Raw genomic sequence first — 19,410 nt, 5'->3', positions numbered from 1 at the left:
TATTACAAGTTGAGATTACGGGACGTGTGATTACATGCATCCTGCATCATACAATGACCACAGAGCGTCGTGTCGCCGGAAACCAGAGTGACAAAACTCCGCTAGCAGTCATATTCTCCTCTTTCCCTGAGGGGCTATTCATTCTTTGTTCTATCTCCTCTGATGGCAGTGCTGCCTTTGTTTGCTCTCGCCCATTCCAATTGTGCCTTCCTCCGCTTTCTGGCTTTCCCCTCACGTCTCTCGCCATCTCTCCCATCTCCGTTTGCTTTCGCATTTAGCTCCTTCTCTTTCTGCCTTTGACAAGGTCGCAACGTGCGACCACAATGTGCATTCGGAATGCAAAAGAGGCAAAAGTCCCGGCGTAATCTCTGCTAATTGTTTCTGCTTTACTGTTTTTACAAATCTCAACACAAAAAGTGTAATAAAGATATATGAATCAATCCTCCTACCTTCCAAATCCTTGTTCCCAAAAAGCTCAGCCAAGGCATCTGGACTCAGGTTGGTGGTTGCATTTTCAAGCGCCTCCACCCACCTAAAAGATAGACAAATATTTGATGTGCAAAATTATTTGAATCCCTGCTTAAGCTTAAGACAAGGTCCATAAGAAACAAGCAACAGGCTCAGGCAAAATCACAAAGAAGGTTGCTATTGGTGAGGGGAAAAGCATGATACTATACCGCATTTATATAATAGTTGACATGCTGTTTATGAGCAAGGCCTGCATGTCTACTTTCCTGTAGAGTGCAGATACAGTTAATCATTGGGTAATAATGAAAAATATAGGAAAAAAAAGAGGATAAGAAAATTATTTTTTGCGAAAATGTGACCTGCATACATATTTTCTTGTGAGGATGTTACCTGTGCTGCAAGTCGCTGGGCGATGGTTGGGTGTCTGCATAGTACTCTATGGAAGCATCGACAAGTCGGCTTTGTTCATAAAAAACTTCAATTACTCGAGTAAACATGGTACAAACCCTATTGGGATTTACTTCAGCAAACAGAAGTCAATAAGCAGGGTCGACTGCTGACATGAGCCACCTTTTCTTCATTCTCTCTCCTTTCCAAAATATTATTGTTTTAAAACTTTGCACAAAAAATTAGATGTGACACCAGCTTAAAAGCCGAAATAGTTTGCAGATAACTTGGGAGTCAAGTGAATTAGAGCTTTCCTTCCCTACTGTGTTGTCTTGCACCTAGTGCCGGCATCCTGAAACTGCGGCATGAATAGGAAAGCTAGGCAAGTGGGCCTACATGAGTTGGCAGCATTTAGAGAGAAAACACGAGTATACTCGCCTTTCATTGTGTTCCTTCTCAGCAAAGGCAGAAAGGCTGTCCACCACCTTACGAAAGTCATCGGACAGTTCGTGAGGTTGGCCGCCAGTCTTCAGCTTTTCTACTTCGTACGGAGTAAGGCTGGGATCTTTGAAGTGCTGTCAGACATAGGAAGAAGCACACAATGGCCATTACATTTGAAACCTGGGACCACTAAACTTTTAAAGGGCCCATGAAACGAATTTAGGGCTAGGATAAATGAATTTAGATTGGGATTTTACTAATAGCATATCGTTTAATGGGCCAAAAGAAAAAAGGTAGAAAGTCAAAAACCTGATTTTCGGTACGAAAATTTAAAAACACAGCGGACTATTTCGTACCTCCTTCCCTTCGAAAAGTTCTCTGCCTCTTTTACTGTGATACATCGGCGGTGCCCAAAGCGCGTCACCGGGCCCAAACGCACGTCACACGACACCGGACCTCACTTATTCCCTTCACCCTTAAGCTGACCGTGCGGTGAAAGCTATGCGCTTGCCGGGCCAATCAGCCACCTCCCTTCATCACCTGACCTCATTCTCTGAACGTGGGTATGCACGAGGGAGCGTGGCCACGTGCAAAGGTGTGGCTGGCCCAACGAACACTTAGCTTCCACAGCACTGTCAGCTTAGGGGTGAACGGAGTGGGGAAAGCAACTTTTGTCTGAGTTTTGAGCAACGGGTAATCTTCTAGGAGGAGAATGGTGGTGTCTAGGAACACAAACGAGGGTCCGAGCAAGAGGGGAGCCCCTCCTTTCCGCCTTCTTGAATTGCTTGGTACAATGCACGATTTGTGAGTTGAGAAGGAGAGCTACGCAGGAAAAAGTTGAAAAATCGTTTCATGACCCCTTTAAGGGTCCCACCGACTCCGTAGCGATGGAATCGAAGTCTGCTTCACAAACAACACCGTCAAGACTGATCGAAAAAGTCTTAGGTCTTGCCCCGACCCGGACGTGGAAGAGGCTCTGTTCTCATGGTTTTATGACACAACGGCACGAAATCTGCCGATGCCTGGTCAGTTTCTTAAACAAAAGCAATCAGTCAGGCAAGTCTGTTAGAGCATGATGATTTCAGCACAGTGGCTCCAGGTGAAGAGGCACCAGCCCAAAGTCACGTCTTCAAATAAACGGAATAATAGATCCAGCTAACGTCGTTTCTCGTGTTGCATACTGATATCCTCATGCTACGATCAATTTTTTTAATGCTGCTTAGTGACAGGTAAGGAACTTGTGGTCCGTGATAGCGTGTTTTTATATCTTACTGCTCTGCACGTTCTTGCATGGGCTCGATTGCGGGAACGTTTGCATCAATTTTTGTGTGTACTTTTATAACGAATATCGCATATAGCGAACAAAGTTCTGTTTCCGATGCTAGTTCGGCATAACGAGGTTCAACTGTATGTCAGAGTTGAAGTGTTTAGCAACTGGTGTACTTTCCTTATTTACAATGTCTGACTTGAGGCCATAGAATTGCTCCTTCAGAGATTTTTTAGTCTCCCCCACATATTGCAGAGTGTGCAGTTAATAATATATATCACGTCAGGAGTTTTGATGTCAATACATTGTTTAATATTAGTAAAGAAAGCTGTTGCGCAGCTCGAAATACGATCAGCGTTCAAAACGGAAGGGCAGAGCTGGCATGGGGCACTCCGACAAGGACCGCGGCCACCGGATGAATCAAGACTTTTTGTGTAAGATGGACATAGCATTCTCCCGAGGCTTCGGTGCTTGCGGAGAGTGGCAAAGGGAGATTCGGGAAATATCTTTTTAAGTTTGTCGTCGGAATGCAAGATATTTAAATGCCTCTTCAGTATAGAATTTAGGCTTGATATGTTTGAGTAGTAGTCTATAACTAATGGTACTACATAACCGAAGGAAATGACTGTAAGGTATGTTATTTTTTTTTACATTTTGGGTGGTAGCTATCGTAGTGAAGAATCTGCCACTTGTCTGTAGGCTTCCTGCTCAGCTCTGCCATTTAATTATTTCCTATTTTTTTTAATGTTAACATTGAGAAAGTTCATCGGGCTCACGGAGTAATTGCGAGTAAATTTATTTGTGCGGTGACAGTCATTCAGGTAATCCAGAAAGGAAAGAAGTGTATTTTCTGTGTCGTTCAAGATTATAAAAACATTGTCAATATAACAAACATATATCGCCGGCTTCTTAGTATACGACCAAATAAAGTTTTTTTTATTTTTTTTTTAATTTACCCATTAAGATATTAACATAATTTGGGGACATCATTGATCCCATAGCAGCGCCTTGAATTTGCAAGTAACGAGTGCTGCCAAACGTAAATTTATTGGTCTAAAATTAATTCTAATAAGCGCAAGATACAATTGCTGTCTGCAAGAGACAAAGGGTGGAGAGAGAGGAACATGATTTGTAAGACCAATAAGCAGAATTCTGCCACCAGTGAAACCTAGCTAGGTCAAAGGCTACAAATCTACATAGGATAAGCCACCGCCTTTCTTGTGACCATTTCGAAAGCAATATTGATGCAGACGCAAAGTGGCTCTGTTCCAACATTTAGAGAATACTGAAGAAAGAAAGAATATTTGTGGGCTTCGGACACATCCGACAGCATACCTGCAAGGGCAGCAGCTCACACTGGAAAGGGTCAAAGGTTGACAGGTAGTTCCATGAATCCTCGCCAACGTCATAGTCAACGTCCACCTGCAAAAATGGCTTTCTTAAAATCTCAGTCTCCTATATTACTTCTAGAGGTTACTGCAATTAAAAACAAAAACAAAAAAACCTACACCAATTGTCTTTCTAACGAGAAATGTTGTACTGTAAAATACAGGGGAAGCGATCACCCAACTTTCACTGAAAACTGGGTTATACTAGACATGGGTGCTTGTCTGGTCAAATCGGTAAAAACCAAGATGGCGGCCAATAAAGAGCTTTGAAGACAGGGTTAAAGAGATCAAAGAAAGCACATTTATTTTCACGTGACATACCCGTCATTGCCGCTGGAGGTCTAGTGGCCACCGCAACAGGGTGAACATTTTCAGCTTATGCTGGCGCTTTGGAGGGGGTGGGTGTTTAACATAGAATCTGCAGAATTCCCAAGTTTGGGAAATGTTAATAGTGGGCGCTTGTACGAAGTGAGAACTTTCGCAGAATTTTATGATGTGCACACATTACTTCCGTCAGGAAAGTAAGCATTCTCAATACGAAGTCCACAGTGAGTAAGCATCCTAGCAGATTCAGTATAAACAACTTCTAGTATGACACGGTAGTTCTCATATTGATGTATACGCACCGGAGATTATACCAAGAATATGTGAACAGCAAAGGATATGTGTAAAACAAAATTCCTTAATTTAAACTGCAGAGCATGCACATCTACATCTATATTTTTGGAACAAACTGCCCAAATCCTGCTGAAGCCAACACCAACCAGGTGGGCATTCCTCTGTGTTTCACATTACATAACCAGACGCATTATACTCTCACAAAACTTCCACTTGTCGAAAACTAAAGAGAAGAGAAATAATCTACAGTACAGTCAAAGCGATAGCTGGTACACGTCACGGCAAACTTGTTGATCGGTGTTGCGTTCACGCACCGTGGGGTCTTGACGGAGAATCCTTTTGGCTTCGCTCTCACTAGCACGCACGTCATTGTTCTCCTTGGGACGAATGACGAGACGCGCAAGCGTCACCGCCAGCACGTCTTTCAGCGGCTCACAACAACGTGACACTGGCACGCGGCGGCACCGAGACGCACGCGTCTGCCACTTTGTGTCAAACTCTCGTTGAGCTGCAGTGCGTCTGCCGCTCAGGGCAGCTCAGGGGTTCTCTAGCGATGACGTAACGTGCAGGCCTTTTATTCTAGGTCGTACTGGATGGATGGATACGGCTAAACCCTTTTAGTCGGGCGGAGGTTCGTGCCACCTAGCCAAAGCTAGTAATTTCAACGATTAACTCAGACTAAATTTGGAATTCATGAGGAATCGCAATGAATTTTCAATCGTGACGTCGCAGCAACTGCGGTCCTCCTAGCGGGCACTACACAGCACTCACACGCACGTCTATCCTCGTCAAATACTGTACATAAAACAGATTGTCAAAGCTATGGCATAGCTCAGTGGCAACGCGTCTGCTTCCCACGCAGCGGACCCAGGATCGAATCCTGAGAGCTCCGTGGCGGCAGGCGTTATTTTTCCAGCATTTTATGATATCGGCGATGCTGATCCATGCCCCACTACAACAACAACTACAACGACGACGGTCGTCATTTCCAGTGGTGAGAGAAGCCTGCTATTGCTACCGCTGTAACAAGCCCCTCCTGAAAGACACGACGCGGCCCAGCAACCCGTCAAAGGCTGCAAGTGGCAGTGCAAAAGGTAGCAGACACTTACCATGCCAATGCCAGTGTCGCTGTCCGAGAGGTACGGCTCCTCCTCACTAGAAATCTCCTCGAAGCCGTTGTCGTCATCGTCCAGTCCCACCATGGCAACCCCCACCGGCGGCTCGCCCTCGGAGCCCTCCTGAAAAGCCTCCGGCGACGCGTCCGGACTGATTGTCTCGAACAGGTCGTCGTCGTCTTCCAAACGACCTTCCACCACCGGTTCCATCGGGATCACCGTCGCCGCCGGTGGCACTGCGCACACCGTCTGGATGGTTGGTATTGGCGCCGCCATGATCATGTTCGGTGGAGACGTCTTGGGCGTTGCCGGTTTCGCCGGGGCCGGGGCCACGGGTTTGGGGGGTGGAGTCTCGGCCGGCGACAGGGCCTCGTCCGGCTCTTCCTCCTTGGGCGTCCGGGGACCCCTCGGCAGAACCTGGACGTGAGGTTGGGCAAATTCGGGCAAGAGCCAATATCAGTCGACGAATGCGCCTCGAACAGAATAGAAAGACGCGGCAAAATTAAAGGGGTCATGAAACGCTTTTCCAACTTTTTCCTGTTTTGCTTTCCTCCTCAACTCATAAATCGCGCATTTTAAAGAAGACGAAAAGGGGGAGTCCCCTCTTGCTCGCACTCTCGTTTGTGTAATCCCGGACACATCCATTCTCCCCCTAGAAGATTAGCCCGTCGCTCAAAATTCAGACAAAAGTTGCTTTCCCCACCCCGTTCATTCCGAAGCTGACAGTGCTTTTGAAGCTACGTGCTCGTTGGGCCAGCCACACTTGCCACGTGAGCGTGGCAAATGTGGCTGCAGAGAATGAAGTCAGGTGATGAAAGGGAGGCGGCTGATTGGTCCGGCAAGCGCGTAGCTTCCACTACAATGTCAGCTTAGGGGTGAAGGGAATAAGTGAGGTCCGGTTGCGTGTGACGTCAGTTTGGACCCGATAACGCGCTTTTGGGACCGCGGATGTATCACAGTGAAAAGGCAGAGAGGTTGCGAAGGGGAGGAGGTACGAAATAGTCCGCTCTGTTTTCAAATTTTCGCACTGAAAGTCAGGCTTTTGACTTTCTACCTTTTTTCTTTTGGTCCACTGAACGATGTGCTATTAGTAAAATCCCAATCTAAACTGATTTATCCCAACCCAAAAATCGTTTCATGGGCCCTTTAACGTGACCAGAGTCAGAGGTAAAGTACCCAAACATCCAACGTCACCTGAAGGTCGTCGTCGGTGTGGGGTGGCGGGGAGCGCGGAGGCGGGGTGCACGGAGGAGTTCTTGGCGGTGTGCGAGGGCGCAGCTGCGGCGGCGGAGAAGCGGGTCGTGGTGGTGGTGGCGATGCTGGACGCCGGGGATCCAGGACCCGGATCATGCCTTCACTGCTTCCGCTGCCGCGCCTCCTGCAAGACCAGAGGCTTCAATGGGGAGCTCCAAGTGCGGCTTTTAGCACGGGCCGTTTCGTACCCGCTGACTCAAAAGGAAAAGCTGAATTACGGAGAGTGTAAACTGGCGTCTCACAAGGAGAGGTTAATCCCAAAACCAATCTTTCAAGCACACTATGTAAGGCATCAAAACTGTTAATAACCGTGAATAGGAAAATCTCTCCCAGGAACCTGCTCATAAATGGCTGCCTGCAAGACTGGTTCAAACTGGAAAGCAGGGGATGCTCAATGCTTGCTATTTGAGAAGTGGCTCTAAAAGTCACCTTTACTGCCTAAGTGATGGTGCTACCCAAAAGATTTTCAGGCTCATTACGACAAAATAGCCCATTTACGAGTCCCAATGCGATTCATTCGTTTATTCTTTTTTACAATAAGTGAAGTCCACTTCTCTCCGGAAATAAAAACCCCAATGTTTCTTAGTATGCTGTGGTGGTCCAGTTAGTTTAAAGTTTGGAGAAATTTTTTTGAAATTTTTTAGTAACTATGGAGCCGCACTAACAAAATTATGTAGCCGTACTGTGCAGTTTCCTATCATAGTAGCAGCATGTGGTTGTTTATTCCAGAGGTGCGCAAAGTGGGGGTTGTAAGGCAACGGGGTCACAGGGGCCTAGGAAGCCAAGCCGCTGACAGCTTTGAAACTGCTCTAAAGGGGGGAGGGGGGGAGGGAGAAGGGGCGCTGGACAACGTTTGAGTATTTTAGGGGTCACGGCCTGAAAAGTTTGTGCAACTCTGGTCTAATCAAATACTATCTGATACACGTTAACAGCCCATGTTAGTGGACGTACAGCACTGCCTAAACAGCTAAATAGCTAAATACCACACATGCATGCCACTATACACTCCGTGCAACGCGACCGGCGCGCCGCCGCGCGGCCGTTACTGAAGGTATGCAGTGAGAGCCCCAGCAAAACGAAACCACGCCGTGTACATTGGTATGCATTGAAGTCGGAGCTGTGTGGTTGCGCTGGGTTGACAGCATGAACTGCTGCGTCGTTAAGTGCTCCAATAGTTATGCGTCGTATCTCGTGGGGACGAAATTTCACAGTTTTTCACCTCGCCGATATTTTGTGGGACAGCGACAACGATGGACCAGTGCCGTACGATGCGAGAAATTTGGTCTCCCGATCATGCATCTGCCACTGTATCCGCACGGCTGACATACTACCGCTTTGCGCTCTGCGTTTGTTTTCGTACCAGTAACGCCTACATATCTCAGCTCAAACTGAAATGCCATCCCACACTCGCGGGTATGCAGTGCGAATTTCGTTGAAGGAATGCCCTCCAAAGAAGTTTCGTCCCCATCGTACGAGCCGATAATATTTCCGGACCAGTATGGTACGCAGTCTGTACTTCATGAAGAAAGATTCGGACGGTACAAAAAGTGACAAATATGAATCTAAGGAAAACTACAATGAGAATTGGAAACACTGGACAATCGATGTTTGAGTATCAAAGTTTATGTGGTGCACGTGCTTTCTTTTTTTGACCAGCCTCCTTTTAGATGTGGAAAAGCTGACACACCGAGTCTTGTAGACAACAATTTTTTTTCTCGGCTTTAGAGCCACCTACCGCAAAGTTGTTCGAACTAGAAGTACCATCCACTGGTCCCTTCCTACCTGTAAAGTAACAGTGTGCACCTCCCGACCATGATGAGTGGTATTCTCTCAACAGCCACTGACGGTCAAAACCGGTTCCAATTTAGTTACGCCGACCAAAAATATTTCCACCTGGTTAAACTATGCCACCTCTTTTAGGTATAATAAGTGTTTTGTCAAGTTATGGTTGTCAAAGTACCTGTGTGCCGAAAATCAGCACCTCGCACAACCAGATTACTACACAACAGCTGACCGCAAATGCCTTTGACGGCCAAACCATGTGTTGGCCGGCAACTTGGTTTTCTCGGCCTTGAAACCACCTTTCGTAACATTGTTACAATTGGAAGTACAGTGCATTAGTCCCTTCCTACCTGTAAAGACTCCATCTCCCACGACGAGTGGTATTCTCTTGACAGCCCTTTCACGGTCAAAACCGTTTCCCATTCAGTTACGCCGTCCAAACCAAATTTCCACCTGGTTTCCCTATGCCACCTATTTTTGGTATTATAACTATGTGTCAAGTTACGGTCATGTCCAAGAACCTGTGCGTCCAAATCTGCACTTCACACCGCCCGGTTATAACACAACATTTTGGGTCCAATATTGGATATTTTTGACAGCTTTATTCCTTTATTCGTTTGAACCATAACTTTCACACCTGCTGTCTTAATAAAACTTTGCCCACTTAGTGCACAAACTTAGTGAACATCTCACTTGCCTCCAAATATCATTGTCCCAGCAGTCCTAACTTTACAGCGACGAGTGAAACAAATTTCCAACTGAGAGCAATTATGGTGGCGGCCGTCTTGCTTTTCGGAAAATTTCTCAGACTCCTTTTTCGATCGCATCTAAAGAAATTACCCCTAATAACGACTCAAACTCAGTATATAAGAAGCGGAGAACAGCTAAATGCCCTTCTTAAATCTGCCCCAGCACTCGTGCAACATCATTCTCAACTTATCGGCTCAAAAAGCAAAAGTTCCGTCCGTGCGCGCTTCCGCCGCCACAGCTTCGCACGCGAAAAGGCGCCGCAGGCTGCTGAGCGCGCCTCACTGTCAAACGCCAGCTCCCCCGCTAGCGGCGCTACGCGCGTATTTCAAAGCGCCCCTATAGTTCCCGCACGGAGCGTATACTCTAATTCACCTTATGATGTACTGCAGGGAAGGCTACAAGCGCAAGCTCCCTGCTCTAGGGCACATCTCAGCAGCACAAGCTCCCATGCATTAAGGGCAGCTGCCCATGATATGAGCTCGCACTTTTGGCCTTTGCTGTGGTACAACATAAGGTGAAACGGAGTATAGCTTTGTCCTCGGGTTTGAGGTTCTCGTTGAAAATCGCGGAGAGCGTAGCTGGACTGTCGTAACAATCAATTAAAACTCCCCCTTATAAACGAGAAATCTGTGTGTGTGACAATTTAGGATTCAATCTTCACTATACGTAAAATTCTCTTGAGACACAAAAATCACTAGACGTCTAAAATTGCACCTTTCACAAGATATATTGTAATTGTCAACATCGGAAAGCGTGCGAACCAGACAGTAAAGCCAAGAAAAAATTAGATGTAAAGTCAACGATTGTGGCCGCCACAGCATTTCCAGGAAGATGAAAAAAAAAAAAAAAAGTCAGGTTTGCTAAGGCAATAATATTTGAATGATACACAAAGTTCAAAGCAGCTACGGTTATTTAGTGACGAGTCCTTGACTGCGGACGATTTACCCTGAATGCCTGATAATAAAAAAAACTCTACCGATTTAGTAAACATGCCTCTAAGCTTCGAGAACAAAATTCCAGGGTTCCACAAAGCACACACACTTTAACGACAAGTACGATAATCCAAGCTCACGAGAAGTTGACGCGAAAATGAAAGCACAACCATTTTATAACAAAGCAATCCCACACTGAGCACATTAAGGAAACGAGACTCGTGTACAAGCACTACTTTTCTACTAAGCCGTGCCTACCTTTTTACTACATGTGCGCAGGATGAAAGGAAGAGATGAGCTGGTTTATATTTAGTGCTGCCTCAAAACCTCTAAGGTAGACAACGGAAGGTTGCCGAACTCGATTCGGTTAGGGCGAAATCTACGTTCTACTGTAGGGACTGTCACCGTGTCAACCGGATCAGCCGGTGATCCGGCTACAACTGTTGCCTACTAAAAGAAGGTCTGGACTGAGTTGCCAGTTCAAAACACCAAATCTTCCATAAAACAATATGTTTACAGATTGACAAGCTCTCTTAGTGCACTGTGGTGCAAATTTGGCCATGGGCGCAGCAAGGTACAGGCAACTGCAAATTCATCGAAATAGCGCAATTGGCACAGGTGAGCCAGCACGGTACAGTGTATGCTTCACTGTCCTCCGGCATAGTGAACATTGTTTCACAGACAATTGCCAATTATAGAATTAGCATTGGTTAAAATTGAAGTAACAAATTTCTTAAAATAAAATTGCAAACAAAGTGTCCTGCGTTTGACAGCGGCAGCTGCTGCGTTGTGGAAAGGCAAGTTAGAGGAGATTAGTCTTCAGCCAGCATGCAGTACAATGTCTGCAATGGGTTCTTTGCTATCAGTGTAATTGATGCAGGAGACGTGTGTGAGAAGCGTGCTTTGGTGGAACGATTGTGAGACATGTTGAATGCATCTAAAAAAACACAGACGGGTTTTTTTTTGTTTTTTTTTGCTGGAACACTTTTTTACATTGGGGGTGATTTCATGTGCGGTGTAAGAAGTGAAAGTATGTATACGAGCTGTTCTGTAGAATGGCGGAGAGCACACAGTGGCAGTGGGGAGGCAAGGGAGAGTGTCCGCACAGCGCGACCACGTGGGTATTTGTCAATAGAGGCTACAGGAGTGTGTGTGTGTGTGTGTGTGGTGTGTGTGTGTGTGTGTATGTGGGGGGGGGGGAGAAGGCAAAGCGTCGCCGGAGCAAGAAAAGCAGCGGCCTACAGGGGGCAAGGGAGGGGGGAACGAGAGAGAGCCTTGCCATGTGAGGAACCACAGAGAGAAAGAGAGCAGTGCCTCTGCTGTAGAGTTTGTGCTTGTACATGAGCATTTTTGCCGGGAAGAGGCACTAACAGCTACCGATGTAAAATAACTATCAAAAAACATTTACCCAGATCTGTGCCTTGCCTTCAATTGCCCATAAAAAAAGATAATTCTTTATGCAAGAAACATTAGAACAGTGGTTCTTAACCACTGATGTTCTAGAAACTCCTTCTGGACTAGCGGAAGTGACGGGGGACCCCATCCACTGGGGGAAAAGAGGGGCTAACGGGCAATTGCAGTGACAAAAGGGTAAATAAAGAAAACTAAATGGGTGAAAACCTGCTTTCAAGCCCTGAAACGAGAGAATAATCAACCCTACTCACTGGGCACGCATGGTTTGGTCTATTTAGCTTTGTGGAACAGTAATCATCAATTAAAAAAAAATTTTACTATTCACCTTGATTGATAATCAAGGGTTTCACGAACCTTAAAAATGCCTTCAGAGGCTCCAAAGGGTCCACGGACCCCCTTTTGAGAACCACTGCATTAGAAGAAACAATGCGGGGAAAAAAGTGGCCCCACCTGGGATCCTCGTGTTCCTTCTGCTGAACCACCTCCCGCTCCCTCCGTTGCTTCCCACCGGAGCCACCGTCCCTGTCCTGCCCTTGCGTTTCAATGACTGGCTGGTCACGCAGCAGGTCACGCTGTTCACGATCCCGCTGTTCACGATCTCGCTGTTCACGGTCTCGCTGTTCACGGTCCCGCTGTTCACGGTCCCGCTGTTCACGATCCCGCTGTTCACGATCCCGCTGTTCACGATCCCGCTGTTCACGATCCCGCTGTTCACGGTCCCGCTGTTCACGGTCCCGCTGTTCACGATCCCGTTGTTCACGATCTCGCTGTTCACGATCCCGCTGGTCATGCTGGTTACGTTGTTCCCGCAGATCACGCAGATCTCGCTGGTCCCGTTGATCGCGCTGATCTCGTTGGTCGCGCTGCACCGGTGGAGGTGGCGTGTACCGTTCTTGAGAGTCAGTGTTTGGAGAAAGGAAGCGAGAGGACTGCTGAATTGTCTTCGGCTGAACATGCGGAACGGGCAGAAGAGCCTTCTGCTGAGCGTGGGACGCTGAAGGGGGTGTGCCGCCCTCCCAACCCCGCTGGGCACCAGCAGTGTGAGGAGACTCCTGTAAATGCAGTTGCCAAGACCTTTTCTTTAATGTCTCCTTAAAAACAAAATACAGTGAGGCACAAACAAATCAAATAACTTTCCACGGGACTCCCTTTCCAGAGGTGCAATGGGTTACAGCGGGGCTTGGGCTGCCGGCGGGGCGACACGAAGCAGCATGTACGGGTGGGCCACGCAAGTTAATATTTTCTAATGAGTCATCCACAGACTGTTGCCTCGAAGTGGCGCAAGAGGGGGGGGGTTAACACGTGCCTCAGTGATATACCCGCCGCCCCCCACTGCGCCTCCGAAAAGGGCGATCCGCTTTCCAAGTGAAAGAAAACAATTTATGTGAGCTAGATAAACTGGTTGATTGTGGCCTACATTTATTTAGACTTTGACGGGGAACCTTTGTTAGCCCAGAGATGCACTCTGGTCACTCATAGCTTATGGCTCAGTCACAGGGAAAAGACATCTGGACTGGCTGACTTTCCTTCAAGATTTCAATCAAATCAAATGCAACAGCCCGTCAGATTTTCTTAACCTTGACAAAGAATAGGCTTACAATACAACTTACACCGAAAAACATTAGGTTCCAGTTAGGGCTGTGAAATTAACTGAATATCATTAAGCTACCAATAAATGAATGCATTAATCGTGGACTAATTTCTTAACCCATTAATTGGTTAAAAGTAGACTTTTCTACAGGCTCACTATCAAGAATTTAAGTTTGACAGCCCTGCTGTCAAACTTAATATCAAAAATTTAATCACCAGTGAGACTTTTGATTCTCTGGGATACCATGTCTTCAAAGTACAAAAGCACACACTTTTTTTTTTTTTTTTTTCAGTTTTCAGTTTAAGAAATTAATTATACACCCTTACACTTAATTTCATAATCATGCGCCAAATAGTTCCGCTGATATAATTATTTTCAACACATAGTGAGGCAGTAACAAAGTAAAGGAGTTCAATGTTTGAACGCAGTTTTCTCAGTTCAGCTTTTTGCCGCAAATTTCATACGAAGGCATCTTTTGTTCAAAGGTAAACTTGTATTGACACCACAATCAATATGTTTCTGAACTGAAATTTACTGGGGGTAATCGGGCTATCTAGTATTTTATTTTGTTTTAGGTTGAAGTCCTCATTGAGAAAAAGCCATGTTTTCAAAAATTGACATAGGACAGATATGCATCTCATATTTTGAGGTAATCAGTCTTCCTGAAATATTTACATTTCAGTTATAAAAACTAGATAGCATGAAGTCCCACATCCCCCACTTTATATTCAAGCAGTTAAAATGATGCTTAATACTTTTATTTGCATATCATAGATTTCTTAACGAAGAGTGACACATCTTCTTAGGCAGGTATGTAAAGTTGTCCTAGAGAGCTGAAAGTTTGCACAGTACAGCTTCATCTGAAGTTAAATCTCCCCTGCAAATTTCATACCTATCATTTGAGTAGTTCAGAAGTTCAAACTCTAGCCAGTGTACCCCCTTAATGACAATCTTGTCTGCAAAACCTTGCCTTAAAGGGATACTTCAACGAAATTTGAAATATTCCCGTCGTGTTCAAAAATAGGTTGAATATGATCCACAATATCCGTAAATGACAATCGCACGTTTTTATTTTGATCCTGGTAGCTGCATTTTTCGTTATAAACGGCCCACTCTGGCAAGCGCTCGGAGAAGGCCCAGCTTAGAGCACGTGACATCCAACGCAATCGTGATGTAGGTCGTCTCAAGACGAGCAAAGCTACGGCGAGGCTGACGTCGAAAGGATGGCCTATTCGTTCCAGCTACCGAAGCGGCTGCTTTTGTACGAATTTCGAGTGACGGGTTAATCTTCTATAATCTTCTAGGGGGACAATAGGGACTTCTGCGACACACAAAAGGGATTCTCGGGAAGAGGGGAGTTCCTCCTTCCCCCCTTCTCTCGTCGTGGCCGGAGACGAGACAACCTCCGTCACTAGCTGTCAAGGTTCCTAGACGAGCATTACAAACGAGGCGTTAGCGACATCCACCAGGTGCTCTTTGCTAATCGTTTAATTCGTTTTAAAATTGCTTTTCGAGACTTTTTTAACAAGATATTGGTATGTTCCATGTGATACTGCTCTTTTGAACACATATAGACCAAAAAATGAGCGCCGAAATTTCATTGTAGTATCCCTTTAAAGAATTCCTCTGGTTGTGGTAACAAAGGGAGTCTTTGTGAAAAAGGCCGCTGGAGACAGCACTGTGCGTACATAAGGAGTGAGAGAAATAAATCAGTTAGCCAAGTTTTGAGGCATTTCTTCTCCTAGGTCTTTTTCTTCAACTCAGAAGTTTTTCGTTTTTCCCTCATCAGTCTTGAGAGTTACACAACATAATTTCTTTCTGTGCTCTCCTCTACTTATGCCATCAGTCCATGGCAGTTGAATGTATGCCAAACAATCAAACAAATGAAATAAAATGGCTTTCCATGCACTAATTAGGGACCCAACGTTTCAAGGTCTACTCAGTATTCAGGGGTCACTATGGCTATGGCCATTGAGGGGCAGTATTTTTCGTATTTGTCTTCTTGTACAGTGGTGTTTGTTTTTTAACCCTGCATTGCCTAGGCTATATACCGTATTTGCACGAATGTAACGCGACCACGAATATAACGCGAGGGCAGTTTTTGATGCCCCCAAAATGAAAAAAAAATATTATTACTATTATAACGCGAACCGATGCCGCGTCAATTTCTCGCACTCGGGGGCATAGCAGAAGTGAAAAGTCAATGGAAATAGAAGAAATATCAGTTTGTTTTGACTGCACTCATCCTCACTGCTCAGGTCCTTCCGTTTACAATCCACTTGGCGACTACGCAGGTATGCAGCAGCACGGCAGCTGCTTGTCTGGTAGTTCTTTTTTCTTCCATGGGAGCTCCTCGGCAGCCCACAATCCAAACAAGGCGCGGAAGCAGAAGCACCAACACACAAACACCAGACCACTCTGGAGCAAAAACTAAGAAATGCACAGGCAGAGAAAAGACAGCTGAACCCGATACACGATCACACTTCTTGTTCTGGTCCCTCTTCGTAAACAAATGCCTGTGTTGCACGATTGCGTAAACGCGGTCGGTGGTCTTGGCTTGGCTTGTGTTGACCTGACTTGGCCCGGCTTGGCTTGGCTTGAATTGGCCGGTGCCCGCATGGCGCGTGCGGCGTGCGCGCGCGTTGTAAAAACACAGAAGCGATAAAAATGCTTTTTTATGTTTTCTATTCGCCCCTTCACGTGGCCCAATGGCTAGAAAATGCCCCTCCACACCCCCACTTCTTTTTCCATTGGACCTTTTGCATTGAGCCGGAGGGATGACTTTCTCCTCTGGCTTTCTCCAGACTCGCGCGCCCCGTGGCTGAACTCGATTCCGAATATAACGCGAGGTGCGTTTTGGAGCACGTAATTTCGAAAAAAAACTCGCGTTATATTCGTGCAAATACGGTAGTACTGATTCTAACAATTGTGCTTCCCAAATGTACAATGATGTAGATATATAAAATTTTGCAATAATTCAATGGGCCTTCACTCTAGACCATTTAATGGATTAATAGTAAATTATTAATTGGTCACAAATTCCTAACCACTACCAGTGCATGGCACTAGAGCAAGTTGCTTCCACCTTTTAATTAAAATATGTTCATATCCCTTGTTTTCATTACCAAGATCCGCCGCTTTGCTTAGCAAATGATATCATGCCTTCCAAACCAAATATTCATGGTCCATACAAAATGATATAAATCTACAGCACATTGTGTCCAAACAGAAGACAGAGCACTAAAGTAAAACAGCGTACTAGAAAGCTAAAGTAATCCTCAAAGGTACAGTTTACTATCAATTTTATCTAGTGAAATTTTGAAAGCAACCAGATCATCTCTGCAAAAAAATAATAAAAAGGAATCCCCTCCATTGTCAAGCAGTCAAATGCTGCATAAAAAAGAACTCTGTTCGAAAGGTAGATACACTTTCAAATTTGACCGTGACCATTGAAATACGCGTTCAAGGCAACTTCCAGCTTGTTTGGTAGACGGCGACTTGTAGGACCCTTCAAACTTTGGACTGAAAACAACTAAATGCAGTCCCTAGTTCTCCTTTCGTGGGTACAGTCGGCAGTGAAAGCTTGCGGACGCCAGCCGAAATGACTGGTTGCGCCTTCTGACGGCCGCTCTCAAGATTCACGCTTCGAGAAAACCGGGACCAGTGCAAGGTGCCGCTTTGTCAGTCATTGCCGTGCGTCTGCCTCAGGGACCCTGATCAGTGACAGATTGATTGATTGATTGATTGGGGCTTTATGGCACATCAGCATCTAAGGCTATATTGCACCAAGCTTAGACTATTGCAATACGGGGTTAGGAAAAGGAAAGCTACAGTAGCGAAATATGTGATAAAACTATGGACATGAATGCGTATTACCGTAAAATACCGCGCATCCGCCCATTCCACATTAAGCGCCCATTACGAAATTTGTGAGATCTGAGGAAATACGTACAGTACATTTATATGTAAAATTGATGACCGGACAAGCGCCCATCCCCCATGTTTTTGCGATTATCTCCAAAGTTTGAGTGGGCGCTTGCCCGGTATTTTACGGTAAGTGTAAAAATATGACTATCTGTTTAGGGATAGAAAGTAAAATCATGGTCAGTGTAGAATGCCGATATCTGTGAGGAAGATAAAAACACAGGTGTAGTGGAACATGTTCTTTAAAAAGCAGTGAGAAGTATTTGTAACGGCATGGATCATACATGGGCATTCAATGAGTATGTGTCTGAGGAAAGTTACAGTGTCCACAGTCAGGGGCATCCTCCCCGCTCAAGAGGTGACCATATGTGTGAGACGGGTAGGACCAATTCGTAACCTACAAAGTATGAACTCACAGAAGCACTCTCGATGAGCGCTTCTCCCACTCGCTCAGAAAAGGTTTGACTGCATGTAGTTTGTTGCCCGTTACATTGTTCCACTGCAGCTGCCACTTTGCTTGGATGTAACGTTTCAAAGAGGTGTGGTAACCTTTGTATGGTATTTGGTGTATGTCTATACACCTTTGCAAGTGGGATCCCGGCTTAACCTCGAACCGCGCGCCAAGGTGAGGCGGACCTACTCTCCAGCCAGGAAGTTCGCTGGTTGTCGTACAATGTTACCAAGCGTCTCTCGCCGAAGCATACACCACTGAGCGCAGAAAGAAATTGAAAAATAAATACAAAACGTACACGTGTCGTCTTCGACCGCGAAAGAGGACGGATAATTAAATAAAATGCCTAAACCGGTAACAAATCGAAACATTTCAAAAATATCTCAAGTCTCAAGACGCTCTTCAGAATGCGCCACAAATCGCATGGCCTTTGCATCAACGATGGCTGCGCTCGCGGCAGTTCTGGCTTCCACAACATGCGGGAACAGAGGCTGCGATCGTCATAGAGTCAGCTCCAACCCTTAAAAATGCCCCGCCCTACAATATGTGACGCTACGATTCTGTGTGGATACCTCCTCCTGCGTTTCGAGACAGTAAGTGTGCCGCTAACGTTAGCCATCGGCGATGCAGCAAACGGCACCATCTTGTCATCGCGCACCCCACTGACGTGCCCCTGGCGCACCCCAGCATGGCGGAAACGGTACGGGACGCCAGCATCGCTCAAAATGGCAGCGCACAAGAGCCTTTCTTGCAAACGTGTATATCTCTCTCACCAGTAGAGCTGGCTGCGCAATCAGCCGCTGCATTTCCAGGAATTTCAACATGGCTAGGAACCCAGCATAAAACTATGTCAAGATTTTTCTTTGCAGCCAAGATAATCTTGTTCTTTAACTCAGAAACCAGTGGATTTGTTACACAGTTCATTAACATGACACCCTTTAGAGATATCAAAGAGACTGTGTACATTACAGCGTGAGGAAGCCTTTTTTTAATTATGTAATGAACAGCCAGCAGCAAACCCTAGAGCTCTGCAGTAAACATAGTGGCTGTTGATTCTTCAAGTCTGATTTACTGATGGTCCCACCCTAACACAGCCTACTACAGTCTTTGTTTGTCCCGTCTGTATATAAACTGGTATACTCCTGATACCGGGTTTCAAGCTAAAAAAATCTTTTAGCCTTTTTACTTTAGTGAAGAAGGAAGACCAGCGAAGCTGTACGCTCGTCCTGTGTGTTTCTTCTTCGTCCTCGTCTGTATTGCGCGCTGCCCCCTACGACGGCGGCAACCAGACTGTCTGGTTGCCGCCGTCGCTCATAGGTGGCGGTAGCTGTCCAGAGTTTTGTGTCTACATTTATTTGGTACCGGACACGAAACTGGGGAAACTAGCCCTCAACAGCTCCCCTGTAAACTTCCTGCCCGTGGAACATCCCTTTTATTATACTTGGTGAGTGTAAGGTCGCAATGCATGTGGCAGTTGTTCCATGGCGCTATATGTGGTGGGTGCTGGACCAGTAGAGGATTTGCATCCATCACAACAGATTGTGCTACCTATTATTTCTGAGACAAAAAGGGGGGACTATGGAAGGTTTCTTTGGAAATGTGTACTGAAACTTGATGTTCTCAATACTA

At 45.8% G+C, this 19,410-nt stretch overlaps 1 protein-coding gene across 3 annotated transcripts in view; it reads right to left on the bottom strand.

Moving 5' to 3' along the window:
* LOC8030063 (protein virilizer homolog) overlaps positions 1-19,410 on the bottom strand; it is an 85,269-nt gene that overhangs the window by 47,750 nt on the left and 18,109 nt on the right. For all 3 annotated transcript variants that reach the window (XM_029995669.4, XM_029995672.3, XM_042287509.1), the window contains 6 exons: positions 12,266-12,867; positions 6,879-7,062; positions 5,679-6,101; positions 3,899-3,985; positions 1,294-1,430; positions 450-532 (listed from right to left, as the gene is read on the bottom strand). In XM_029995669.4, the coding sequence (XP_029851529.2) occupies positions 450-532; positions 1,294-1,430; positions 3,899-3,985; positions 5,679-6,101; positions 6,879-7,062; positions 12,266-12,867 (1,516 nt within the window). The remainder of the gene's footprint in view (positions 1-449; positions 533-1,293; positions 1,431-3,898; positions 3,986-5,678; positions 6,102-6,878; positions 7,063-12,265; positions 12,868-19,410) is intronic.

The sequence above is a fragment of the Ixodes scapularis genome, unplaced genomic scaffold (genome assembly GCF_016920785.2).
Source record: "Ixodes scapularis isolate PalLabHiFi unplaced genomic scaffold, ASM1692078v2 PGA_scaffold9__187_contigs__length_104089568, whole genome shotgun sequence".
Taxonomy (NCBI): domain Eukaryota; kingdom Metazoa; phylum Arthropoda; class Arachnida; order Ixodida; family Ixodidae; genus Ixodes; species Ixodes scapularis.
Note: the sequence above shows the minus strand (reverse complement) of the source record. Positions and strands in the feature narration are given on the sequence as shown.